Consider the following 27,008-nt stretch of genomic DNA (forward strand, 5'->3'; position numbering starts at 1 on the left):
GCTGGTTTCATCCTTGAACATAATGTAGAATTTTTATTTTCCGTAGTAACATGACATAATTTGTCCTAACTCTCATTCCAATTGTTCAGTATTTCAAGTCAGATAGTTTTTGTTCTGTTTTGTTTTTGTTTTGTGGGCTGAATCTTAATCACCATCATCCATGACATTGCCTCTGTGGGAAATTTGTGTTTAGAATTCTCACCAGTCGACTTACAAACGTTTTGGAAAATACCCAGTTTGTAAGTTGAGGACTGCCTGTACTGTGTTATGGTTACACGTGTTACCATTTTCTTATGGAATCTGGCATTATAATTTAGGTGTAATTGAAAGTGTGACGATCTGGATAGAAAAATAACATCTCGTTGTTTTTCTGGTCATAGTTGCCCATTGTGCATCTTCACGACAAATCATCTCTCATTGGAAGAACTGCACACGACATGACTGTCCTGTTTGCCTCCCTTTGAAAAATGCCAGTGACAAGCGAAACCAACAAAGTAAGTGAGCATTGGGGGTAGAGAAGCTCGGAGGTGAGAACAGCTACTTGGAAAGAGAGTGCGGGAGAGGAGGTAGGAAGCAGGGCAGAAGTGACGAGCACAAAGTCTAGCGGCGAGCGGACACGGAGCTGGAGCTGCCCCGCGACACCGGGGGAAGCGGAGCTTAGCAGGAGATGGATTCTGTGTGCACAGGGCCACTTGGGGATCTCGTCCCCACCCCTGCACACGCACACACCACAGTTGGCAGCCGTGGAGCAGAACAAAGGAGGAGGGTCGCTGTGACCGCAGAGCGGACATGACGAGGCTTCCTATGTCTGGACAGACCCTCAGTATCGAGGGTTTGAATGTCACGTCACTATAATGGCAGTGACTTCTGAGGGGAGGGGGAAAGAGAGGGGACACTTACTTTGGAATTGAAATGCCTTATCCTAAAGTAAGTTTGGAGAGGGCTGCACAGTGGAAGAGTCAGGCAGGCAGGGTCAGCATGAAATGCCACATGTAGACACTTAGGAGGTTTGCCCTCCGTGCAGAGGCAGTTCCCAGACCTGTTTTTTTGACTAACAATTTATTCGGCACAGATTGAGAGTCTCTGCCCCAGGACTGGCCGCATCCTCACCATTCCCATCGTTCCGTTGTCTTTCGAGCCATCGTGTAGCCCTTAGCTGGTCGGCGGAGCTGAGGCCCCTGCTCAGGAGGCCTGAACGTGGCTCCCTGATGGGGAGGGTCCCTGCCCTCTGCGGGTATCAGAGCAGCGAAGGCATGAGCATCTCTTCCAGTTTTCAGTCCTTTCCTGTCACTTCAGAGGTTACACTGTGGTCTTTGGGTGTGTCTCTCAGTTTGGACAGCTGGGACATGCCCTCTGGTGTCCTGTCGCCCCTCGGGCTGGAGCCGCTCCCCGCGGCCTCCAGCCCCACAGTCTTGCTCATCTTCCTCCATCTCGTCTGTTCCATCTTGTTTGTGGTTGCGTGTTCATCGCTCTCATCCTTCTTGACCATCTGCCTCAAGACCCCACAGCTGCCTGGAGAGCCTGTGCGGCTGTCTCTCTGGTTGTTTCCTTGGGGCCCAGGACACAGTGGGAAGCACGCTGTTCCTTAGGGTGCCATGGGTGCTGCTCCAGTGATGCAAGGGGCATCCCTCCTGAGTGGGTGGCTGCTTGGGGGCCCCTCGTCTTCCCTCCCTGCAGAAGGACTCACGCTAAGTCTCCTTTATAAAGGCACTTCCCCACATCAGTTAAATTTTTCTTGAACCACAATTAGAATTAATACTGAGTTTTCCAGGCCCTCTCTTACATGAAGTGAAGTTCTAAGAATGTAGATCTCTCAGAACCGTGTATTTGGGATAGTAGTTCTGTTGATAAAGCCTGTTTTTCTTCACAGTGTAAAACTGTTTTTTTAAACTAGTATATTGTGGTGGTTACATTTTCTTGTGTTTTAGGACACGTTTCAGTAACAGGCTTTTTCAGTGCCAAAATATTCATTCCATGAATAATACGTTAGGATTTCATTCTGAACCTCTCGTTTGGGGGTGTGGCTTTTCTGGGACCTTTTGTTTTTAAGTGTTGCCATGACAATGTTAAACTTTTGTGATTTCTCTTTTTAAGAAATAGTTATGTGGTTTTGTTTTAAAAAAGAGAAGAAATAAATGTGGGTTTGTTTTGTGTGTGTGTGTTTTCAACATCCTTGTAACTGCTGCATGTTGTGACAGTTGAGCCAGTGTGTGCTCTGAAGTGGTAAGCCACAGTGTTTCCACCAGTCATAATGTAAGGTGTCACCAGGCTGATTTTATAATGTAGTCACCCAGGAATACTTCAATTAACTTTATACGAGGTTCTGGTAACTTTTCTGTAAAAGAAATGAAAGCGCTTACGTAAGTAATGGTTAAATGCCCCTTAAACAGGGTTTTGGGCCTGAGCGTACTCTTCTGGCTCTCTCTAGCACTGTGGTTTTGGGAGGACAGAAGTTGATGTGGTGAGTGAGAAAGTTCTAGCAGCATGCTTCCTCTTCACCTGAAGCCGACTGTGCTGGTGGTGTGCGCGCACTGGGAGGTTAGGCAGCAGGGAGGAAGTGTGGGTCCAGCCCTCCCGACAGCTTCCAAGTCAAGGGCCAGAGTCAGAATACATACAGTGCGGTGATGTGACAGTCATGCCACAGGAAGGAGGGGAGGACCCGCGTTCCCTGGAGGCGGGCTTGATGGAGCCCACTTCCAATACGGTAACGATGGGAGGACACTCCACACAGCGCAGACAGTGTGCGCACGACCAGCATGGACTCAGAAGTTCCGGTGCAGGAGAGGGGATCCGAGGAGAGAGGGAGTGTTTGTGGCCAGAGGTTGGGGCCCCTGGGGGCTGCTGGGAGATTTGCTGTGCTTGCCAAGGCGCTACTTTGCCGGCAGGCTCCCTACAGATGGCTCTCCCACTGCACTGCCTCACTCGCTCCATGGTTACCTCTGCTGATGGGACCTGCCTGCATCATCTAAGCCACACCGTTGGTTACCTTCCTGGCCTATGCTGAGATTTTGTTGATTTTTCTTTGAGTTGTTTTCTTGAGATTGGGTTGTCACTGATCTTGAGCTGTCCCTCCCTTATAGAGATAATTGGATTTTATTGAATAGTTAGGAGTTTTCAAGGGATACACCTAATGTCAGTTCTGCCATCTGACTTCCAGTAAATTCCAGTGCCACAGTAATACATCACAGCTGACTGCTGGGTACTTAAGTTAGGGGCAGACAAGCCTCCAGCTCTAACCCTACAGCCATTCAAGTTCCCCTGCAACCTCTGCTCCCCATCCCAGGCACAGGCCGTCAAAGAGGCATCTGTGAGAGTCTCTGAAAGGCCCCAACCTCTGGCCACAGGGCTGTGTGGACATAAGACCGAATTCCCTGTGTGAATTCCTGTTGCCTCATCAGTGGGGTTCTTGCTTCTCAAAGTATAGCCCTTAGACCAGGCTGCACAGGCAAAAATGGAGAAACTACAGCCCCATCTCAGACCTCCTCTATCAGAATTCGCATTTTAACTAGGTCCTAGGTGATCAGTATGTACAGTAAGAGTTGAGATGCGCAGCCCTGGATGCCTTGAAGGGCTGGGTGTCTGTCCCAAAGCTCTTGAAAAGTTTCAAGTCACTCTGGGGAAATCATGGGTTTCCCAGCTCAGAATCCCATAAGGATCGTCAAAATCCGTGCTGCAGGACCAACCTCCTCCCAGACCAAACCCAGTTACTGCTCACAGCCGCCTTAGATGCGTGCTGAGCCCCGCCGCAGCTGACGGGTGAGGAGTGTCTGAATCAGCAGTCCTCTGGTACAGCACTTGAATACCTCCCGGGCTTGACTCTCACTACCTGGTCTGGCTCTTTGTTCCAGTTTTAAGCCCCTGTGATTGTAAAGTGCCTTCCTTCATGACGTGAGTCCAACTCTGCCTCCTTAAAGCTTCTGCTCATACAGCAGCCTGCTCCGGGGCACAGTAAGTGGTGTTGAACAGGCCCTTGTTCCACCCAAGAGCCCTTCAGAGACTCTCAGATGCCTCTTTGACAGCCTGTGCCTGGGATGGGGAGCAGAGGTTGCAGGGGAACTTGAATGGCTGTAGGGTTAGAGCTGGAGGCTTCTCTGCCCCTAACTTAAGTACCCAGCAGTCAGTTGTGATGTATTTCATCAAAGTAGCTTTTCACCTTGCTCTTCTGGGTCCTACAGTGTTCCTCCTCCTGAGTTTGGCTTCTGCAGAAGACACTGTTGCATGCCTGTGTGTTCTTGCTTGGAGGCGGCTGTGCTAAAGGTCCAGCCCTGGGGCTTAGGAGTTCCCGTTTCTTGTCCTGCCCTATGCTGGGCACAGGAAGATGCTGGAGGGTCACCAGGCCAGCTCTGTCAGTAGAACATGTGACTCTTAAAACCGGGTTTGTGAGTTCGAGCCCCATACTGGGTGTAGAGATTGCTTGTTGAAAAAGAGGGAGAGAAGATACTGGAAAGGAAGGCCGTCCTGGTGCACGCGGCACGTGGGGGCTGCTCTGCAGAGACGTCTGCGGGTCTGAGCTGCAACAGGGCTTTTTCAGTAGAATCTGAGCGGTTCCTGGTTAGTGGCTGCTCTGCCCGCTTCATGGGAAGTCTCTGCGCGGACAGAGCTTTGAGATTTAGTTTGTCCATTTTCATTGGATTTTCACATCGAGTCCAGTTTTACTGCGGACTACTGGGGACTTGAATGTTCGCAGTGTGACTGGATGTGGGACCTGTTCATGTAGCCGTCTCTGTTGTCTCAGAGGAAGGGCATGAAAAGTGGCAGCAGGTCCTGAAAAGGCCACTAGAAGACTTGGCCTTTCCTTTCCCGGGTCGCAGGCTCCCGGTTTAGCTGCAGTGGGCGAGTGGTGAGGCAGTGGAGATGTGGGGGGCGTCCTGAAGAGGTGCCACTGGCGGGAATGCCACCAACACGGGGAGAAGAGCCACACTGATGGATTGAGACGCTGTGGGTGGAAAGACTGGGTATGAAACACACCATTAGGCTCCAAGAAAGGAAAGGAGATGTAAAAATGGGAGAAAGAACAAGAGGGTTTTGCCATTTAAAGAGGTAAATATCAATACTGTGTAAAAGTGAGGAATGCAGAAGGCCTCGTTCTCAGAGATGCCAGATAAATGAGTGTTGCTGCCTTTAGTACTCTGGTTTTGTTCAGCCTCAAGATTTGTGGTGCTGCGTGAGGGAGGACCCTGGGAGAGCTGGTCGCTCTGCCACCTGCCACAGCTCCCTGCACTCGGCAGGGGCTTTCCAGGGCTGTGTGCTCGGCCCCATGCGCGGCCTACAGACCAGAGCCTCGACTGGTCCTGCTTTCAGGGTGTGTACAGAGATAAGCTTGGTTTTCTCCCTCCAAGGTCTGGAGTCCCTGTGACTTAGGGGATTAGTAGGGTAATGTGTCCTCTCTCCCAGCCACCCCTGTGCTCCCTGAGTGCAGACTTTGTGCTCGTGTCCCGAAGCCTCACGAGTGCTCCCACACAGTCCGCACGCACTCCCCCTGTGGACTCAGTGAGTGAGTGTGTGGCGTGGACAAAGGCCCAGAGAGAAACAGAGGCCCAGAAGGCATTGTGGGAGTTGCAGGAAGCAGTTTGGGGCATTTTGATGGAAAGGATGGCATTTGGGACTGGGTGGATAAAAAATGGAATATAGTAGGAAAAGTTATCTCTTCACCCTTATGGCCACCTAGATACCTTCTTTCTTTAAATTCCTCTCCACAGTTCATGACCGTGTGTCGCAAATATACTCTGGGTTTGTTATTTCTTACACCAGTCGGTGATAGAAAAATAAACCATCCTACTATTATTACTTTCTTTTAAACATCAGAATGTTGTGTTTTGTTTTTTAAGTATGCTCCATGTCCAATGTGGAGCCTAGCTCAAGGGTTGAACTCACGACCCTGAGATCAAGACCTGAGCTGAGATCAAGAATCTGATGCTCAAACAACTGAGCTACCCAGGCGCCCGTGACATCAGAGTTCTTTTAGAAAATCTGGCCTGGGATACCCTGGTGGCTCAGTTGGTTCTGCGTCTGCCTTTGGCTGGGGTCCTGGGATCGAGCTCCCTGCTTAGCAGGGAGCCCACTTCTCCCTCTCCCTCTATTGCTCCCCCTGCTGTGCTCGCTCTCTCCCTCCCCTTTGTTAAATAAATAAATAAAATGGGGTTTTGTTTGTTTGTTTTTTAAAGAAAAGAAAACCTGGCCTGTCAGTTTTAGGAATACAGTGGGCATATGTTGAAAGTTTGGGGCTGGGAGGGAGTATTAACTGTTAGAGAAAATACTTTTGAAGAAATCATACATGATTTGAGCTACACACATGTCATAACGTGTACTTTGGGAATTGCTTTTCATTTATAATAATGAGGTGCTTGGTGTGTGTAATTGTGTCTAATGAACGTTAATGAGTTTGAGATCTGAATATCCTTATTAGATAAGTTAATAATATGGAATGTGTAATTACCAAGATTTTTTTTTACACATTTAGCTTTAATTAAAATACTCTGATAAGCACGTGAGTTGTTTATGTTATAGTTGCATGAATGAATGTGAGATTATTACCGTTACATGTAATTGTCAGAATATGACAAAGCTTTGTGATAGTGCTTAACGTATCAAAGATCATGTATTATAGTATCAGTTTTATAAGCTACTGTTTATACATGGCTCTACGGTTTGGGGAAGTCGGAAAGAGGGGAAATCTTAAGAATAAGAACAAATAATAGGACATAAAACTTTTGCCTTATGGAAGTGCTCACCAAATGAGGACATTTGTATGGTTGGACAGAGGGATGGATTGAAGTTGAAGTGACCAAGGAGATGCAAATTCGGGGTCATCTCTGTTAACTTTGAAGTCCTTGGGAATCTTTATGTTGCTACAGATTTTCCTTTGGTCTTTGGGATTGGCCTCGGCAGGTGGTGGAGTACCGGCAGGGAGTGCCCTGCACGCCAACGGTAGGCCGGGTAGTGGAGGCTGAGGATGGCTGCGCGATGCAGTCCCAGTGTCTGAACCTCAGTGGTACTGAGGTCACGCCTGGATAAATAATCCACGCACAGTCGCCAGACCTCGTTCCATCCATTAATTTTAGCTAGATCACTCCTTCAAGTACAGTATTTCTTGAGCAGCTTTCAGTAGCCAGATGGCTTAGCATGGGGCCTTCCTGCGGAGAAAACCATAGGAAAGGAAGATTTGGTGTTAATGCCATTGTACATAGAAGTTTCAAGGAACTGGAATTTTGTCGTTAAAAAGATCATGTCCTCAGGCACCTGGGTGGCTCAGTTGGTTAAGCAATTGCCTTCAGCTCAGGTCATTATCCTGGAGTCCCAGGATCAAGTCCCACATCAGGCCCTCTGCTTATCAGGGAGCCAGCTTCTCTCTCTGCCCCTTGCCCATTTCATGCTCGCTCTCTCTCTCGCTCTCTCTCTCACATAAATAAAATCTTAAAAAAAAAAATCATGTCCTCGATTTATAAATACATAACAAAACTGACCACCTGGGTATCATTGCTGCCCCTTCTTTAATCCTCTGTCCTGGTGCGGTGAGCAGTGAAGGACCTCAGGGAAAGTGGCAGCCCCTTAGTTCCTGTCAGTGGTGGGAAATGACCCCACCCAAAATCAAAACACTTCCTGTTGTCACGTGTCGGCCCCTTCCCTTAAACAGACTTCTGAGTCTCTAGATTTCATACATAATTTTCATTAATGAGCTCTGATTTTGTGATGTGTTGTTTTGGAAGATCAAAGCTTGAATTTCCTTCAGGTTTTTGCTCCTCAGGCGCTGCTGCGCAGAAGAGGTGACTAGCCCAGGTCCCCTTTCCCTGCATAGTTCCATTCTCAGTAGCCTTGTTCGGTTGCCTCATGACATATACAGTCTGTTGATGAAATTGTACTTGCTTCTCAGGAGCTTGTCAGTCGTTTATGGGCTTCTTCCTTTCACTGACCTTTTCTCGTTTGTCTGTTTGTTGTTATAGCCATCCTGGGGTCTCCAGCTAGTGGGATTCAGAACACGATTGGTTCTGTTGGCACAGGCCAGCAGAATGCCGCGTCTTTAAGTAACCCAAATCCCATAGACCCCAGCTCCATGCAGCGCGCGTACGCTGCTCTCGGACTCCCTTACCTGAACCAGCCCCAGACGCAGCTGCAGCCTCAGGTTCCCGGCCAGCAACCAGCACAGCCTCAAAGTCACCAGCAGATGAGGACTCTCAACCCCCTGGGTAGGTGGAGGAGCTCCTGGGAACTTGTCTGTCCAGTGCAGCGTTGGGGATGACACGCCCTTCTGGAACCCAAGGCTGTTTACTGTTACTGTTGTTACTTTAAATTCAAATTAACAGACGTATAAATTATGATGATGCTATTTTTTTAAGCACTTGAAATAAAGAACTTTCAGGAAAAGCCTTCAGTGCCCGTGCAAGGGAGATGTTATGGGTTTGAGAAAAAAGGAACCAACATGATACCACTCTGCCGCTGCTGTCTGCACAAGGTTCATACGGGGCATTTCACGAGTCTCAGAACGCAAAATGTCCCAAGCTAGAATTACGACTGTCCCACTTAGAATCCACTGATACAGGTCCCGGCGGGTCTTGGTCACAGGCCAGCCCACAGCTGGAGGTGAGCAGCCCGGACAGGAGCTGCCTGACAGGAGTCTCAGCCAAGGTCTCCTGCCTCGGCCTCATCCCTTCTGTTACCACAGCTCATCAGTAGCTGGGTTTGTTCATTCGCTCACGCATCTCCACTGTTTCTGCCATCTCTGCATATTGTGTTTTTAAACACTTTGCTTTAAGTTGACACAGTGCTCTTAAAGTGAGCCAAGCAGTTATATCAGTCCAGTGAAGTCAAGATTGTTGTCCTAGTTCAGTTGTTTTCCTGATAAAGGACATATTTTAATCTTAAAAATGACTCTTAAGATTGACCAGTTAAAAAACATCTCATTTATTGCTTTTTGGACAAAACTGCCTTCATGTATATCTAACTTCTGCTGGCCTTGTGACTGGGTCAGAGCCCTCAGACCTGAGTTGTAAGCTGACTCTTACTCCTGTTTGAGGGTATAATTTGGGACTAGACTGTTAACCTTTCTTAGTCTCAGCTTTTTCTTACTTTGAGTACTCTATCCCTGAAACAGAGAATACATTGTATGTTAATCTAAAAAATTTTTTTTAATTAAAATTAAAAAGTGAATACTCTGCACAGATGTTTTCACTTGCATGTGATTTCCGTGATCTTATTTTCTGAGATGAAAAGGAAAGTTGACTCAAATCTGCATGACACGTCACTTTAGTTGTTGAGGGCACGGTATTAATGAAACCGGAACAAGAGTGTGAAGCTTGCCAGTGGATCATTCTGTCAGTTTTTGCACAGCCACAGAGTCCATTTATGATACCAGCAGCCTCCACAGAAATGCCTGTGATTGTGGTTACAGAACGCAGTGAGGAGTCTGCAGCTCAGTGGTACACGTTGGTGACCTTCAGAACAGGACTGCCTTGCAGAGTTTTGCCACAGTGGCTGTTAGTGACACTCATAAGAATCACTTACTTATGTGGTGACTTGTTTATGTTATCAGAACTCTGAAGTCTATGTTGTAATTTAGGAGTTGGTTCATTTCTTTCTGTCTTTAAAGGAAATAACCCAATGAACATTCCAGCAGGAGGAATAACAACGGATCAGCAGCCACCAAACTTGATTTCAGAATCAGCTCTTCCAACTTCCCTCGGAGCCACAAAGTAAGACCCGTGTTTCAGTTGGCTCCCATCTGAGTGATGGCGTGCGTGAAAGTGGGCGGGGCATCACAGGACTGTGATAGTTTCTTAAATGTGTGACCGCAAAGGTAATACTGGGGGTGCTTTGTGTTGTTGTTGTTGTTGTTGTTGTTATTATTATAACAGCTGTAGATAATACATTAAACACGGCTTCGGTTTTGTTGTTCATACATCACTGGGCTGTCCTCAGTTTTTAGAAGCCCGGTGTGGTTGAAAAACCTCCTCTAAACGAAGCCCATCTGTGTCGCTTCGTTGGTGGAACGAGTGTTCTTGTTCTTCCCCAGCCCCCTGATGAATGATGGCTCGAGCCCTGCAAACATCGGGACCCTCAGCACTATACCGACAGCGGCCCCTCCTTCCAGCACCGGTGTTCGGAAAGGCTGGCACGAACATGTCACTCAGGACCTGCGGAGCCATTTAGTGCATAAACTGTACGTGCCCGCCTTGCCTTTATTCACATACAATGAATTCAGTGGCTGACGGCAGTATGGCAGCTTTGTGGTGTCCCTGATGTCTGACTGGATTCCAGAGTGGTCCCTGGGTCTCAGCTGACAGTGCCCTAGCAGCTGAAGAGGGTCTCATGCTTGTTCCGGGGCCCACAGCCACTGCTGGCAGGCCTGAGAATCCCAGTTGGCGGGTGTCAGAGCGTCCATGGCCCTGCCCGGCAGGGGTCATGAATTGTCGCCCATGTCACAGAGGTCAAGGCTCCTAGTGTGGCCAGACCTTCTGTCCTCTGACCTTTGACATGCAGCAGGGAGTTGGGGTTAGCTCAGAAGCTTTCCCTTGTTTTGTAACTCAAGATTATAATTGTGGAGGCCCCCGAGAACTGGGGGAATTTGGCCTGGTGAATACAGAGGGCACGATCGTGCCACATACAGTATGTTCACCGACAGGAACTCAGCAGTTACCTTTCTTGAGCTACTTAAGTTCAATTAAAGGGGAAATTAGATCGGCTTAATTCCCTTAGAGTGGGTTTTTTTCCCTTCATCTTTTTAGTGAAAACTATTTATGATAAATAGTTTAAAAATTAGGAGTTAAAGGGGTGCCTGGGTAGCTCAGTCAGTCACGCGCCCAGCTCTTGATTTTGGTTCAGGTAAAGATCTCAGGGTCTTTGAGGGATCGAGCCCATGCTCTGTGGGGAGTCTGCTTGAGGTTCTCTCCCTCTGTTCTGCCCCCTGCTCGCACGCACGTGCTCACGCGCTCTCTCAAATAAATGGGTCTTAAAAAATTAGGAGTTTGACATCATATTATTCTTGAGATGACCTAACAGTAAATAGCAAAATATTGGTGTGTTTGACATACAGATAAATTGACAGGTGAGTGTTGTCTCCAGAAAGTGACGTTTGCATACTGGACAACAGAGATTGGGCATTTCTCTCAGCAGTATGTTGCCCCCCATAAGTAGATGGTTTCGTTTCTCTCACTCCATGTCGTCCTGTATAAATCAACAAGTTACTGATGGTGTCTTGACAGTCTGTTGACTGGGTGTGTTGTCCTTGCAGCGTGCAAGCCATCTTTCCAACCCCCGACCCAGCAGCCCTAAAGGATCGCCGCATGGAGAACCTCGTGGCCTACGCTAAAAAGGTGGAGGGGGACATGTATGAGTCTGCCAACAGCAGGGTAGGTTGTCGTCCGTGTTCTAGCCGCATGACACACACAGTCGGAAGAATGGCATCTGTCTGGGGATGGGGAAATCCGTTAGTCAGGGAGACTCATCACCTCGAGGACACTGACCAGAGAGACATCCCAGATAAGACAGCAGATCCCGCACAACCCTCTTGGTTGACTACAAACGTCCACTACAGTGGTGAACGAGGCATGTAAAATTGTGTTTTATCCATGGATGGACTTTGCAGTGGGCGCTGCTTCTAATGCTGGTACTGTGTTACCGGCCGTGTCAACCATCGAAGTGATTCGATTGCGGAATGAATGTTACGTGCATTGAGCGCCCCTTGTCTGATAAGTCCTGTAATGTCACTAGGCATTAAACAAGTTGGGCTTTAGGTTTATTGGTTAGAAATGCTGCTGGATACTGGGGCACCAGGCTGGTTCAGTTAGTAGAGCATGGGACTCTTGATCTCCGGGTCATGAGCTCGTTAGTTTGTTAAAATATATAAAACAGATTGGAGTTTTTTTTTTTTATTCTTACAACTTTGGCTGATTAATGTTGAATGTTATTACTCTTTAGGATGAATACTATCACTTACTGGCAGAAAAAATCTACAAGATACAAAAAGAACTAGAAGAAAAACGGAGGTCGCGTTTGCACAAACAAGGCATCTTGGGTAACCAGCCCGCCCTGCCGGCTCCCGGGGCGCAGCCCCCAGGGATTCCACAGGCACAGCCTGTGAGGCCTCCAAGTAAGGACTTCACTTTCTTCTGCCAGCCCTCAGTCTGTTGGCTTGTTTTCCCTTCCGGGTTTGGGGTGTATTTCTAAGCCTAGAGAACTGTGCTCTTGGGGAGCGCACACTTTGGAAGCTGTGTGGTAGTGGCTGCGGCCTTCCGCATCGGCCTGTGTGTGGCGAGGCCTTGGGAGGGTGCGCAGGCATCAGAATACATGGTGCCTTTGCACCCACTCCCAGGTGTAGTTTGACTTTCTGAAGGTAAAATTCCTTGTTTCCCATATGAAGGATTATTTTAAATAAGCAGGTTTTTTCTGCCATTGCAGACGGACCCATGCCCCTGCCAGTGAACCGCGTGCAGGTGTCCCAAGGTATTGAACTGTTGTTGTGAATCATGTTTCGATTTAACATTGAACAGCCACAAAGATGATTCGTTGTTCCTCTTCCCTCTGCATTTCTCTGTAGCTCCTTGTTAGCCCCCCAGTGCCTTCTGCTGATGGTCCGAATTCAGTTCCACAGGCAGTGATACTCGGTGGTGTTTGGAAGTTAGAAGACCATAGGAAAGCCCCCCCGGGAGATGAGAAGTAGGGTCTAGCCTTTTCTTCCCCTAATGGACAGGAGGGCACATTATTCTTAGGAACAGTCTTCTTGAAAAGCCTCGTTGGTGGGGGAAGGAAGCCTGTCCAAAGGCCGCCGAGGGGAGCACTGAGCCGGACTGAACAGGGTTTGTGCTCCTCTCAGGCTGGATGTGCTGGCAGCTGGCCTGAGCCACTTTTAAAGGTTCTTGCTCAGGTTGAGATTCTAGGGTGTCTGTGGCTGGAACAGTTGTTGGAGTCGGGGAGGTTGGGGGAGGGGCATTTCAAGGCTTTTACAGCTCTTGTCTCATGAGACGTGCGCGACAGGACCTGTTCACAGGTTGTGAAATGAGGGGCGACATTATCCAGGAGATTCCAAAGCACGGCCTTGCTGCTGGGTGCAGAGCGGTCCAAGAGGGGAAAAGAGGTCATTTTAAAGGTTGTGGTAGTCTTGGGGTCGTGAGTTTGAGCCGCCATTGGTTTGTAGAGATTACTTTCAAAAGGTAAATAAAACTTTTAAAAGCTGTGGTAATCTTGTATTGCGTACTAAAGAGACATGGTAGGTATACTGGTGTTGGGGAGAAACTTCAGGGATGTGTTTTGGTGGACAGACTAGGTAAGAGAGTGAAGGAAACCCAAGAAGTCGGGAAATGGAGCCTTGAGAATGTAGATGCGTGCTGCGGGAGGGACAGCGTGGGGGATGGGGGTGACCTGGGCTCCGAGGAGGCCTTTTGAGCAGGGTAGTGAAGGAGGTTCGTAGCAGAGTGCTCCTGCCGTGCTTACCAGCACATCTCCAGCCACGTGACAGGGGCTCTTGGTGGTGCTGTTTCTCAGCGCTGCCTTTTTCTCTTACCTTAAAATCCTCCAGGAGAGGGGGAAGCTTACAGCCTTCCTACAAAGTCCTCCTGGGCCCGTGCAGGCACTGGTATTTTTAGGGTGACATTTCTTGGTGTCCGTGAAGATAATGCTTTGGGAGATGCATGTTCTCTGAGACTTTTTCACGTCTGAGCAAGTGGTAAGGTGGCACCTGGAGGATTCTGTTAGATGGCCACTGTCAGTTCTAAGACTTGCTTGGACCGGCATTGATGTAGAGCTTTACATGTAGGTGTAGAGTTCACAGTGGGAAGTGAGGAAGAATGAGACCCCTTGGTCTGGAGACGTGTAGCAGCCAGTGAGGTGTCTTTCACGGTGTGACATTCCTGTGGGCTGTGGACACCCCTGGGAAGGGGGAAGTGGCCATGAAAGGGAGACCTTGCTGGTCTGGAGTGGAGGTAGGATTGAGAATTGCTGACCCTTGGGCACTTTCTGAACACTTTACATGGTTGCAAAATTAAAACCGTATTTTGAGTCTTATATCAGTTTCTAACAATAAATTTAAACCCACCTGAAGAGCCAGGAGGCCTGGGATTATGGGACAGGCCTTCCAGCAGAAGAGAAGGGAGCCATGTGCTCTGGCAGGTGTTGGGAGGTTGGCTTAGATGGGTGCCCTGGCTTTAACCAGCACCTCCTCTGTGGAGGGTAGGAGCGCCTTCGTGGCTCTACTGTGTTCGTTGGTGGTTGACCTAACGTTCTCCCTTCTCTCTTCGTGCTGCCCTGCCTGCACCTGCCTATCCACTCTTACCACCGCCATGTCGGTGCCGTTTTTCTGTATTTGAAAAGTATTACATCACCATCTTTTCTGATTGCTTGGGGTGATTTCTGTTGTGTGTCTTATGTATGTGTTCCAACTTATTTTGCTTAGAGTTTGGAGAGCTGTAGCTCTGTTTTCCTATGGGTGCTTTTTCTAATGAACCATTGTGGGTGCATTTACAGGGATGAATTCATTTACCCCAATGTCCTTGGGGAATGTACAGTTGCCACAAGCTCCCATGGGACCACGTGCAGCGTCCCCCATGAACCACTCTGTCTCAATGAACAGCATGGGCTCCGTTCCAGGGGTAAGCGCTTCTGTTTGCCTCAGCTATGCTGAGAAGGCCTTGCTCGAATAAGGAAAATTCTCTACGCGTGAAATTGTAGATCAAGAATCTTATGGTGGTGGTTTCTCTGGATTTGGTTATGCTTTATTTACCTCATCTCTCTCTTCCTTTTTTTTTTTAAGTCTTCATGGCTACAAATGAGAATTACGTGACCATTGTTTATATTTATTGGGATGATAAATTCATAGGGACTTGTGACGTCTGCCTGGCTCTGGTCTTGATCCCAGGGTCCTGGGATAGAGCCCCGTGTCGGGCTCCCTGCTCAGCAGGAAGCCTGCACCTCCCTCTCCCACTCTCCCTGTTTGTGTTCCTTCTCCCCCTATCTCTCTCTGTCAAAGAAATAAATAAAATCTTTGAAAACAAAACAAAAGACAAATTCTGAGGTTGGAGTGTGCAATCTCAGATGAGTCGCTGAGAGATGCTTGACAGCGTTCCTCAGCTCCTGGTGCTTCCTCTCCTAAGGCTGCTTTCTTAACATGTCCGAGAAGTTGTGAAAGTTGTATTTTGAACTTTAAAGTATAGCATGCTATTGATTTCTATTCAGAGATGAATTTGAAATGGGCTTCTTGGAGAAGTTGCATGAGAAAGCACGCAAAGTGCTTGGGGGCTAGAAAGGCTTAGTGAGAGGCTTTCTCCCCATGGGGAAGGGAGGATTCGGAGTTCCTCTCTCCTAGATTATCTTGAAGACTCCGGCCCTCCCCTCTGATCTCTGGATGCTGCTTGTGTTGTAGATGGCCATCTCTCCTTCCCGGATGCCTCAGCCTCCAAACATGATGGGCGCTCACACCAACAACATTATGGCCCAGGCTCCTGCACAGAACCAGTTCCTGCCGCAGAACCAGTTCCAGTCCTCCAGTGGGGCGATGAGTGTGAACAGTGTGGGCATGGGGCAGCCGGCGGCCCAGACAGGCGTGCCACAGGTACCATGCACCCGGGACAGGGCCCAGCTTCCTCCTGACTCAAGGGTGTCTCGTTTTATGGAGATGAGAATTCCAGAATACACATTTCATTATTATGTATGAGCATTTCTTGACTTTTTACCCCCATTTTGTTGTGTTATTTTTATCTTCTTTAGAATTACTTTTATTATGTCTGGGGAGACTTCGAACCAAATTGGAATGGATTGTGGTTTTTTAGTTCATGAGCTCTGTGTTTGGTTTTGGGTTTTTTAATTGTCATCTTCTTGGTTTTTAATTGTTTTAAATTCACATGTGATCCTGAGAGACCTTGAGTTTTAGAGTGAGGACAGGCCCCACGCAGTCGGCCAGCATCTTGGTTGGTGTGTACTGTTGCCTGTCTCTCTGGGCATCATCCTGGGTGAGGTCGGCTGACTGGGTCAGTTGAGGAGTTCTCTTCTTGTCAAGTGTCTTTTTAATTACTCTGTTTAAAGTTGAAGAGAACCGTCTTCCATTCATTTTAGTGCCTTTTTCACCCTTTGGAGAATTGTTCGTTGTCGTGCATGGAACTGCTGCCGTGTACACATGTTCATGTGTTTGGAATAGGCCAGGTCTTACCTGGAAGACAGTACTCCTGTCTTCAGTTTTTACATGCAGTAATGTTGAAAAAAGGTTATTGACTACACCAGATTTACTCACTAAGTATTTATTAATTCTTCATTTCTGTAACATCCCATTGTTCTGGAACAGCAAACTTGTTCCTGTAAATATTTTTGACTTTAGGGGCAGCGGTCTTTAACTTCTCCATTCCTTGGTTAGAGCGGCCGAGGTTGGACCAGTCACACATGGGCGAGTGGGCGTGGCTGTGCTCTGGCGACACTTCTCCCAGGAGCAGGCAGCTCACTGGAGTGGGCTGTGGGCATTAGTTCGCAGACCCCTGCTCCAGAGCAGTGACTTGGAATCACTTTTTTAAAAAGTCAGCATGTAATTGCAAAGTGTGTCCCCATTTGGGAATCACTTTGCTGAAACATTTTTTAGTGTTTTAGTAACTCCTTTCTTGAAAAAAAAAAAAAAGAGAGAAATCCCTTTTTCAGTGTTCTAAGCTGTGGGTAGCTGTTTTGGATCATGAAGCTCGTAGGCTGAGTGGGTCTATGTTAGTTTAAGCCAGACGTTTCAACAGTTCTGCAAATCACAGGATGAGAAACATTCCGTAGCAATAACTTTACTGGAAAACGCATGTTATTGTGTGTACAGCAGGGTGAATTTTTACAAACAGCACATTGCCTTGAAACCAGCAGACCTCACCAAGAGACCATGATTAGATATTCATGCGTTTAATTCTTCAGGTCTGTTGCCATGTTTTCACATGAGGAAATAATTCTAACCGCCTCTGCTCCCTCTACTAGGGACAGGTGCCTGGTGCTGCTCTTCCTAACCCTCTGAACATGCTTGGGCCGCAAGCCAGCCAACTGCCCTGCCCGCCAGTGACACAGTCACCATTGCACCAGACACCACCGCCTGCTTCCACGGCCGCTGGCTTGCCATCTCTCCAGCACCCGACGGCGCCTGGGATGACTCCTCCCCAGCCAGCAGCTCCCACCCAGCCATCGACTCCTGTGTCGTCTTCCGGGCAGACTCCCACCCCGACTCCCGGCTCTGTGCCCAGTGCTAGCCAAACCCAGAGCACCCCTACGGTCCAGGCAGCAGCCCAGGCCCAGGTGACCCCACAGCCTCAGACCCCAGTCCAGCCCCCGTCTGTGGCCACCCCTCAGTCATCACAGCAGCAGCCAACACCTGTGCACGCCCAGCCTCCTGGCACGCCGGTGAGCCCCATAGTCTGTCTTTGGGCTGAGACTCCTAACCGAGAACTCCTGTAAAAAATCCTGTCACAGGGTTGCTTTAGTGTCTTGTGCAGTCCCAGGGAGTATCTGTCCCCTGGGCAAACCATATGAGCTGTGTTTTGTTTCCGACATTGCCTCCGAAGGCCATGTTTGTGTTTGGCAGGATGTGACTTAAAGATTATCTTCTCTGATTAAATGGATTTTCAGAAATCAGTTACACAGAAATCACACGTGGGTCCCCTGTACGTAGGAGCCATGTGTTCCTTATTATCTATCCTAAGTGGGTGTCTTCTGAGTCGTAATAGTTTTTCTCTTAACATCCCGAGGATGTGGCAAACCCCAAGTCGCGTTCCTAACTGTATGTGCTTTGACTTTGCCTGTCAGCCATGTTTTCAGACCTGGAGCCTGTTCTTCTCAGGACAGAATGGCAGACCCAGGTTAGCGCTTCCTGTGGCTCATGTCTGCCCAGTCCTCCGTGGACCTGCTTGCTGGCAGGGCCCAGCTGTAGGCTGCCCACTCGCCACCCCACATACCCTGCACACCCCTGCCCCATTTACCACTGAAATCTTCATGTCTGTTTTCATAATAGTCTGACTTAGAAACCACCCTTCCCCCTGAAATACGTTAGCCTTATTCTTAGGGACTGAGGATATTTATTTATAAAAATATCAAAATAGATCTTAACAGTACCCCCAGGATAACATTACTCTATGTATTTTTTCATAGGGAGTGTGTTTATTATTTAATCCTTATTTTATATTTCTTATTTTTAAATAAGTTTCCTTTGTAATTTTATATTCCCTTTGTTTACCTAAATTAGAACTCTATGAGGCAGGGGTGCCTGGGTGGCTCAGTCTGTTGAGCATCTGACTTTGGTTTCGGCTTGTGTCTTGATCTCAGGGTTGTGGGATCGACCCCCGTGTCTGGCTCTGAACTTGGGACAGAGTGTGCTTATCCTTTTCCCTCCCCCTTTTGCCCCCTCCGCAACTCAATGAATCCACTGGGTACTCTGTTTCTCTCTAAAATGGGTAAATAAAATCTTAAAAAACAACAACAACAACAACAAACAAAAAGCAACAATGAGTGAGACTTTGAAAATTGAGAATTCTTGTGGTGGTTCCCTAGTTTGATGTTTGCGTACTCCTCCCCCCACCACCACCGGCACCGGCCCTGCGTTTGGAGCGGGCTGATGACACATTCTCAGTCCCTGTAGGCACTTCATCCGCCTTCTTACATGTGCACTTCAGGATCTGCAGTTTAGTCTTTTACGATAAACTTTAATGGCCTTATTAGAAGGAATTAATTTTTAAAATTGGTTCTGTGACTTAGATAGAAACTTCCAGAAGATAATTTTATATCAGAAAATGGAAAGTCCGGCTCCTCTCCCTCTGCATTCTTTGTCGTCAGGTCTTTGTGTTTCTGTGCGATGTTGACCTCCTCTGGGACCCTGTTTGAAATCCTGTTCTTAGCTACCTCAGAGAGGGCTGTCTGTTACGGTAGTGTTGAGCCGTGTCACCCTGAAACTGTATGCTGGGTGCCCTGTGGAGTTTGGCAGCATTTCTTTCGTCTTGTAAACAGAAGTAAATAATTCTGGTTTCTCCACAGCTTTCCCAGGCTGCAGCCAGCATCGATAACAGGGTCCCCACTCCTTCCTCGGTGGCCAGCGCGGAAACCAGCTCCCAGCAGCCAGGACCCGATGTACCAATGCTGGAAGTGAAGGCAGAGGTCAAGACCGAGGACACTGAGCCTGATGCCAGTGAATCCAAGGGAGAGCCGGGCTCTGCGGTAGGTGCCGTCCCAGGGCGTGAGCAGGTGTGCGGCCCGCGCAGGGGTCACCTGAAGTGTCCTAAGGGGAAACACCACGGCTTCTCCGTGGGTAACGCTGCTTTGTGCTTTAATATCCATTTGATGGTGGGTTCAGAGAGGATATAGGGTGAAAATAGAGTGGTTATTTTTAGGTATTAGGTGTGGGTTTTCCTTTATTTTGCCAGAAATAAGAGTACTTGTTTATATTTTAAATGAATCATCCAGAAACTTTTCACTGCCGTTCTTCCTAAGTCATTGTGCAGTTAGACCGCACAACCGCACAAGGGTGTGCTCATTTACTGATGAACCTGTGGCAAGAGTTGAAACCTGGATGCGGCTCCACAGACATGTGGTGTTTGGCCCACACAATATTTTTAAAAACGAGGAATTACAAATGAAACTCTGAATTTCTGGCTTTTCTTTGAAAATGAGAAGCTCTGTAAGCACTCTGCTTGCATTCCTGTGGCAGCAGTCTGGGTGGGAGCTTTGGCTGGGACCGGGGCTCTCCAGTTCGCCCAAGTCCCCACTCCTCCTTGCTGCTTCACATACCTCCTTTACCTTGTTTACTTCAGCTGCCTGTCCCTCTGAGCAATGTGGCTTTTCCCCAATTTTCAGGGAGGTTCTTGTTTGAAACTTTGCATACATATACGCGAAACTGCTGAGCAGGCGGTGAGATGTACATATGCAGGGCCTTCAAGCACCGTAGCAGGTGCGATCTGTAGATCAGGACTGCAGTGGCACTGTGTTCAGGCAAGTCAGCCGGCCCCGGATGCCTCGTTCCTCCCTCGGGGAGAGGAAGGGGTGGACGGTGTGACGAGCCCAACAGGTTGTAGGGAGACCTCCAGCGAGGCTGAGTTAGAGTAGATATCTTTGATGGTCATACATCGATGTCTGTAATTCTGTTTTTCTCAAGATGATGGAGGAGGATCTACAAGGATCTTCTCAAGTTAAAGAAGAAACAGACACAACAGAACAGAAATCAGAACCCATGGAAGTGGACGAGAAGAAACCGGAAGTCAAAGTAGAAGCTAAAGAGGAAGAAGAGAACAACGCTAATGGGGCTGCCTCTCAGTCAACGTCTCCTTCACAGCCACGCAAAAAAAGTAGGTCGTCTTCCCTTAAACTTTTCAGGTGTGCTGCTTACGCTAAAGGCTAAAGCTTTTATCTTTCCTGCCTGCCATTCCCCAAGTTTTACCTCTTGAGAAATGATGGCAGTGAGCTAGACTCCGGCCCAAGGGCTTGCAGGGTTGACGGCGGGAATGAGAAATGAGCCACGGCTCTGAGGGGCAGCCCAGGAGCATGTCTCTCCTCTGCGCTGTCGTCGGCTGTGGGGCCAGCATAGAGGTTGCATCTGAGTCCTTGTGCTGCCGAGGAGCTTGGGCTTTCTGTGCTCGCCATGCCTGCGCGGTGTTGGAGATGGGAGCCTGTGTGCCCACGGGGAGTGGCTGGGCAGTAGGCCCCAGCAGCCTCGTGCGGGGAGTGGGCCACAGGTAAGTGAAGGGGCTCCCTTACAGGGGGGGTTGGAGGGGAACCCATTAGAGGGCCAACGTAAAGAGGTCGACCAGGTGTCAGAACATCGTTAGGTAACCCTTGCAAATCGGGAATGTGGCTCAGGAAGTTAAGGGCTGCTTGTGGCACATTTGGGAAAGCCAGCAGAGAACTGTGAGTGGCTGATACTGTATAGTTTTGCCACTGGGAGGGAAAACCTACAGAAGCTTTCAAGTTTTTGGTCTCAGACCTGTTTATGCTCCTAAAAATTGAGGACGGCAGAGTTTTTGTTTGTGTGGATTATCTGTCACTATTGACTATAGTAGAAATTTTTACGACAGTCATTTAATCTGTTACATGGCATCCATGAACCACACATTTTTATGAAAAGTAAGTTCCCCACAACAAACATATTTAGAGTAGTGACGGGTTTTTGTTTTTGTTTTTGCAATTTTACATCTTGGAGATTACGGCAAATGTGGCTGAATTCTCCTGCTGCCCCTGCTTTCTCTCTGGTGCCCCGTTGTTTGGTTCATGTCCCTGAAGACAACCCTGCCCCAGCAGATAAGTGGCTGATAAAAGAAAGAGTAAGAGCCTTTTCAGATAATTATAGGTGTTCTTTTTTAATACTACACCAAAACTCAATAAGTACAAGCTTCCTAAAGGTTAGTTTCTGTGTGAAGTCTGGATGCATAGCTCTGAGCTTTTCGTGCCCGGTGACATGAGAGCCCATTCGTCTGTTTTGCGCTGTGAATGAGTCTTTTGCCCTTGGGTGATTTTTTTTTTTTTTTTTTTAATAACATAATCCTTTGGTCATCTTGGAGTTTGGCTCATGAGCTACACAGATTTTCCAGATGTCACCACACTACTGTACAATATTTTAAAAAACCACACTGATTAATATCACTGTGAATCTCCTCAAGAAAGTCTTGGAAATTTGGGGAAGTGGTCAAACTCATGCAACAGATTCAAGTTCTCCAATTCCAATTTTTTATAATTTTTTTTTAAAGATTTTATCTATGTATTTGACAGAGACCACAAGTAGGCAGAGAGGCAGGCAGAGAGAGAGGAGGAAGCAGGCTCTCCTGAGGAGCAGAGAGCCTGATGCGGGGCTCAATCCCAGGACCCTGAGATCACGACCTGAGCCAAAAGCAGAGGCTTCAACCCACTGAGCCACCCAGGCGCCCCTCCAAATTCAAATTTTATTATAAGTCCAAACTTTATCACTGGCAACAAATACTGTCACTTGTCCTTGGTGTAACTGGCCCACTGTGTTGCTTCTTGGGGAAATGTCTGCCATGTGCCCGGATCTGCAGAACCGCAGCTGGTCTGACCGGCCTGCCCAGTCTCGCGTGCTTGTGCAGCCGTGTCCGCTCACTGTGCACGCTCGAGCTCTTCCTCGCAGGATCGCCAGTGCGCGCAGCAGGGCTGCCCGGTGCCAGCTTCCCATGTGATCGTGCAATATCCAGACACATAGCCAGGGTTTGAGAGCACGGTGACAGCTAAGGTGGCCTTGGTGCCGCTGCCCATGTTTTGCTGCAGCGCGAGTGACTTTCTTCGTGGTTCCTTTGGCCATTGGTGCCAACGTCATCCCCATGCACCAGGCGAATGATGGCCTAGTGTTATCATGAAAGTCGTTTTATGTTATGGAAGTAAACTTCATTGATGGCACAGACCCAAGAAAGAGCCTGGAGCAGTGCTAGGACTTGGTGTGAGGACAGGAATGTCACCTGTTTGTGCTCTCTGTGGTTGTCCCCAGCCGCGTGTAGCTCCTGAGCCCTTGAAATAGGGTAAGGGTGAGTGTGACTGAGGATGTGATTTTACATCAGGCCGCTGCCTAAAGATGGGTTAGGAGCTGCTTTTTCCTCAGCATAGGGGTTTTCAGCAAACGTGTAGTGCATAACGAGCGACTGACCGCGGTGAGCTGCATGGGAGATGGCCGCTGGGAGAAAGTGCGCCTGCAGCAGGCTTGGCTTCGTGCTCTGGGAGGAGCCGGCTTGCTCTCCTCGGGCTCCGTGCTCCAGGAGGCCTCTAGGGCAGCTCCTTTGTTCGGTGGTGTGAAGGCAGACAGTATGTGAGCAAAGGTGCATAACTGCCTCCTGACAAACCTTGATTTTTGGAGACTAACATGTCATTTCGTGTATCATGAAATATTCTTTTTTTCCCAACCATGAAGCACCACAGAAACCAATCTTAGCTCACAAGCTATGCAGAGGCAGGTGGCTTGCCAGCTTGGGCCAGTGGGTCCAAGTTTGCTGACCCTGATCTAAGAAAAAAGAAAAAGCTATTGATTAAAGAGTTATTTTCTCAGAAAGAGTTATTCAAAGAAAATGCTATTCCATTAGTGTAGAAACAGAATAGAAGAAAAGGTGCTTGCTGAAGGCAGGATGTGTATGTGTTTTGTGAGGCTCCCGCGGGGCCCATCTGCTCACCGGCCCCCAGTGGCCCAGCTCCAAAGTGGGATGCAGGGAACACAAGGGCCTCACGCTGACCTGCCTCTCTCCTTCATAGGTTCTACACGTTTCCCCCGGCCAGTAAAGCTGCTTGGGTTTTATATGAATGTGTCGTCTCGAATGTATTTGGCTGGCAGCCTGTGTTTATCCTTGTACTGGGGACAAAAAAGTTTAGTGGGAAATGGAGTGGCTGCGGGGTGGAGGGAACAATTCAGAAGTTTTGGGGGAAATACTTGGTTTTGTTTCTCTGTTACTATGTCCATTTGTGAGGTTATAATACAAAACTGTTTGTCCCAGGTGTCTGAGTTTACTTCGTCCAGGGATAGACAAATTTCACCAGAGGGAGAAAGGCCCCCTTCCAGTGAAATGGCTTTGTTACCACTCATTGGATCAAGGAAGCAGATTTGGGAATTAGCTTCATTTTCTGTTCCAATGCGGTTGTAATGTCAGAAACCCGTTACTGGAGAAGCAGACCTGTCCATGCGGCATGTAGCCTGCTGACGTAGAAGCAATTTCCCAGCTCTACTGTTCTGGTGCTGTCAGAGGCGCTGGGTCGCAGCTTAAGAATGCCCAAGGCCTCTGCGGTAAATGAGGACCCTTGGGAGCTGCACGGCCAGGGGGGGCAGTGGAATGGAGGTGATCGGGGCCTTCTGGAAGCTGCCCAGGCTTCCATCTGAAATGTGGTGGTCAAGGGGTCCGAGTGCCTTGTAAGCAGTGTCACTTCCCGATGTTTTCTGACCGTAGTCTTCAAGCCGGAGGAGTTACGCCAGGCCCTTATGCCAACGCTCGAAGCGCTGTATCGACAGGACCCGGAGTCCCTACCTTTCCGGCAGCCTGTAGACCCCCAGCTCCTAGGAATTCCGGTAAGTTAATGCAGTGAAAAGAAAGCCTTACCAGCAATCCTGAGAATATCCATGTTTTATCTCTGAAAATTGGGTTTTAAAGATTTTTCTCCTAGGAAAAAAAAACTTCTCTGTCAAAGCAGTAATACACCTTTGTCTCATTGGTTGGAACGTGTGTTTCCCCACCTTTTTGTCAGCCCTGGGGGTCCGTGGCTGGGGTGGCTGCCCGCTTGCCTTAGCACTTGGCCTCCAAAGCCCTGCCGTCTATCTGAGGCTTCGTGTGAGCCTTTGTCTGAACGGGAGGTTTGAAGAACCAGCAGACACCAGTTAGAAAGCACGTGGGTCTCGTTCTGGGATCTCTGGGGCATCTGTTAAGGGCCATCGCGACCCCACAGGTTTCCGTTGAGCAGTGTCACTATTTTTGTTTCTGTTCTTGTGTTTGTCTTGGAATTTCTTCTTGTTTGCCAGGACCAAGAGTAAATCTCTAGAAAATATGTCTGATAAATGTGCTTACCATTTTAATTCAGTGGATTAAAATGCATATTTTTAAAATTGTATATTAAAAAACGTGTTTTTAACTCATTCTTTTATTAAATAATATATTGATGCTATTTTGCCCTTAACTTTTGCCTTTGAAATCATTTGGTCATACTTGATAATACTAATTACAGTAGATAATAAAAGCAGAGGAAGGTCAGAGACTGTTTTCTCTTCAGTTCCCACTTATTACTATTAAAAATGGAAGTTGTTCTGGGGATGATTATTTCTATTTTGTTTTTAAGGTAAACCTGCTCCATAAGGCTGGCTTTGGTGTTTAGGGCATCCCCTAGACTGAGACTGTTTTGTCTTTAAGGATTATTTTGACATTGTGAAGAATCCCATGGACCTTTCCACCATCAAGAGGAAGTTGGATACAGGGCAGTACCAAGAGCCCTGGCAGTACGTGGACGACGTCTGGCTTATGTTCAACAACGCCTGGCTCTATAATCGTAAGACGTCCCGGGTCTATAAGTTCTGCAGTAAACTTGCAGAGGTCTTCGAGCAAGAGATTGACCCCGTCATGCAGTCCCTTGGATATTGCTGTGGACGCAAGGTACAGTTTAAACTTTCTCTGGAAAGTGAACTTCCCTGGTTAATCCAGCCAGAGAGGGTATTATGCTGACATGATAGACTCAACATTTTAGCCATATCTGTGTGCTGGGAAGGACCCAGATGGGGTCTAGGCTTTTGGAAAGACAGTTGATTGATTGCCTGAGGCCGTGTAACGGACGATCAAAGCTAGAGGTGCTTACTGGGGGAGACCTTGGGTTATGCCTTTGGCTGCCCCTGCATCCGTTTATCCACCTGTAATAAGTGTCCTTGGCAACTGTTTCTGTCACATCGAATCCAGAAATGTCTCTGAATAGCTGTGAAGATTGTTAGAAAACTATACCGTGTACTAACAGATATTTTACCAGCTGAATCTGACTTCTCTGTAGTGAACTAGAACATGATGTGACAGTAACTGGGATATATTTTTAGTATTTTCTCCTTTGTTTTTGCAGTATGAGTTTTCCCCACAGACTTTGTGCTGCTACGGGAAGCAGCTGTGCACAATTCCTCGTGACGCTGCCTACTACAGCTATCAGAATAGGTAAGCACCGAGCCAGTGTCCCGAGTTACAGGACATAAGGAACGTCCTAGGGCAAGGTGTGTTCATCTGATTGTAGCCTGGGTACATTATTTCTTTTCTTTGGCAAATGGGCCACAGTTTCAGGGCAACTTAGTCACTCGGATAGGCCCACTGCCTCTTAACTTTAAAGCACGCTCTTACAGTTTAAAAATTTTAGCTCAGAACTGCTCACTGTACCACTTGAATCAGGAGCATTCATTCTTCAGCTGTGGTCCTTCCAAAAACGTAACCACGTAAGAGTCTGGAGATGAGTCTAGTCAAGGTTGACTTACCTTTTTGAAGATCTTAGTAAAGTGGATACAGTGTATTTACTACTTTTATATAAGTATTTGCCCAGATAACTTGGCCTGAACAGTCTGATGGAAGGCTTGAATTAGTGGTAATTTACCTAAAAAAGTACTTAAAGCCTTAGACTTAGAGAATTTTTTTTTAATTAATAGCACAACACAGAATGAGTGTTGTTGTTGAGTTCCACATGAACTTCCCTGTCACAGGATGGCCGTCTCAGGGTTTTATGAGTGGGAGGTGTCCTCGAGAAATCTTTGCCATTTCTTGAAATGTAGAGATGGCTGAATCTCCTGTCTTAAGCAGAATAGCATGAAAGTAATATTTTCTGTTGCTCATTTGCCATACAGAAACGACCCCCACAGTTTGGTGGCGGGGTGGGGTGGGGTAGGGGTGAAAATCAAGTTTAGTTGTATCTGTTGCTCCAAGTGGCTCCATTTTGCCAGAGCATGAGGGTGTTGTGCCTGGAGGCACAGGTGGTCAGTCTGAGCACATTCAGTCACTTTGCCTCCATGTTAGGAACAGGCAGTGAAATGTATGTGACCAAGGTGCCGCTTTGTGCCTCTACTTCCTCTTTAGGTTCAATTATTAGATGTCAGCATTAGGGTTTGATGTTTTTATAACTTGATCTTGTGTGCTTATAGTGACTATATGCACATGTCCTCATTTCGAGGAAGTTAAGTAAAGGGCCTTTTTTTGTGCAGAGGTATGTTCACAGGCCTAAATAATTTGGAGTTTTGAAATATTTGTCTTCTGATTACACTTTTAAAGTACTTGCATTTTTTTAAAAAAATATCATATTTATGACAGTAACTCCCATCAAAATCCTACTTAAAAAACCAGAGAGAGGGAAAGAACCATTGACTTAAAAGTGTCTCAAGGAAAGATTTCCAAACCCTGCCCAGCCCACTCGTCCTGGCCCCGTGGCAGCATGAGATGCCGGTGCTAGTTCTGGGGGTACAGGAATGTGGTCTGTGCCCCTGTGCCTGAAACTTAGTTCCTATCATAGTGTCCCTTCTGTCGATGGGAGCGTTTAAAATAATACCACAGTCCTTCATGATCGAGTCGCTCCTGTAGTGACATGTGCTGTTCTGGGGGTTCTGGTCCCAC

General features: G+C 47.8%; 1 protein-coding gene across 2 annotated transcripts in view; it reads left to right on the forward strand.

Annotated features, from left to right (window-relative positions):
- The window catches only part of CREBBP (CREB binding protein), a 124,462-nt gene that overhangs the window by 72,228 nt on the left and 25,226 nt on the right, over nucleotides 1–27,008 (forward strand). The window contains exons 5-19 of one of the 2 annotated variants that reach the window (XM_032326770.1): nucleotides 381–494; nucleotides 7,941–8,183; nucleotides 9,584–9,686; nucleotides 10,007–10,153; nucleotides 11,225–11,342; nucleotides 11,911–12,082; nucleotides 12,391–12,435; nucleotides 14,452–14,576; nucleotides 15,347–15,535; nucleotides 16,918–17,334; nucleotides 18,958–19,137; nucleotides 20,072–20,261; nucleotides 23,844–23,962; nucleotides 24,795–25,034; nucleotides 25,486–25,574. In XM_032326770.1, the coding sequence (XP_032182661.1) occupies nucleotides 381–494; nucleotides 7,941–8,183; nucleotides 9,584–9,686; nucleotides 10,007–10,153; nucleotides 11,225–11,342; nucleotides 11,911–12,082; nucleotides 12,391–12,435; nucleotides 14,452–14,576; nucleotides 15,347–15,535; nucleotides 16,918–17,334; nucleotides 18,958–19,137; nucleotides 20,072–20,261; nucleotides 23,844–23,962; nucleotides 24,795–25,034; nucleotides 25,486–25,574 (2,491 nt within the window). The remainder of the gene's footprint in view (nucleotides 1–380; nucleotides 495–7,940; nucleotides 8,184–9,583; nucleotides 9,687–10,006; nucleotides 10,154–11,224; nucleotides 11,343–11,910; nucleotides 12,083–12,390; nucleotides 12,436–14,451; nucleotides 14,577–15,346; nucleotides 15,536–16,917; nucleotides 17,335–18,957; nucleotides 19,138–20,071; nucleotides 20,262–23,843; nucleotides 23,963–24,794; nucleotides 25,035–25,485; nucleotides 25,575–27,008) is intronic. The other variant, XM_032326769.1, reaches the window with a different exon arrangement.

The sequence above is a fragment of the Mustela erminea genome, chromosome 20 (assembly GCF_009829155.1).
Source record: "Mustela erminea isolate mMusErm1 chromosome 20, mMusErm1.Pri, whole genome shotgun sequence".
NCBI lineage: Eukaryota > Metazoa > Chordata > Mammalia > Carnivora > Mustelidae > Mustela > Mustela erminea.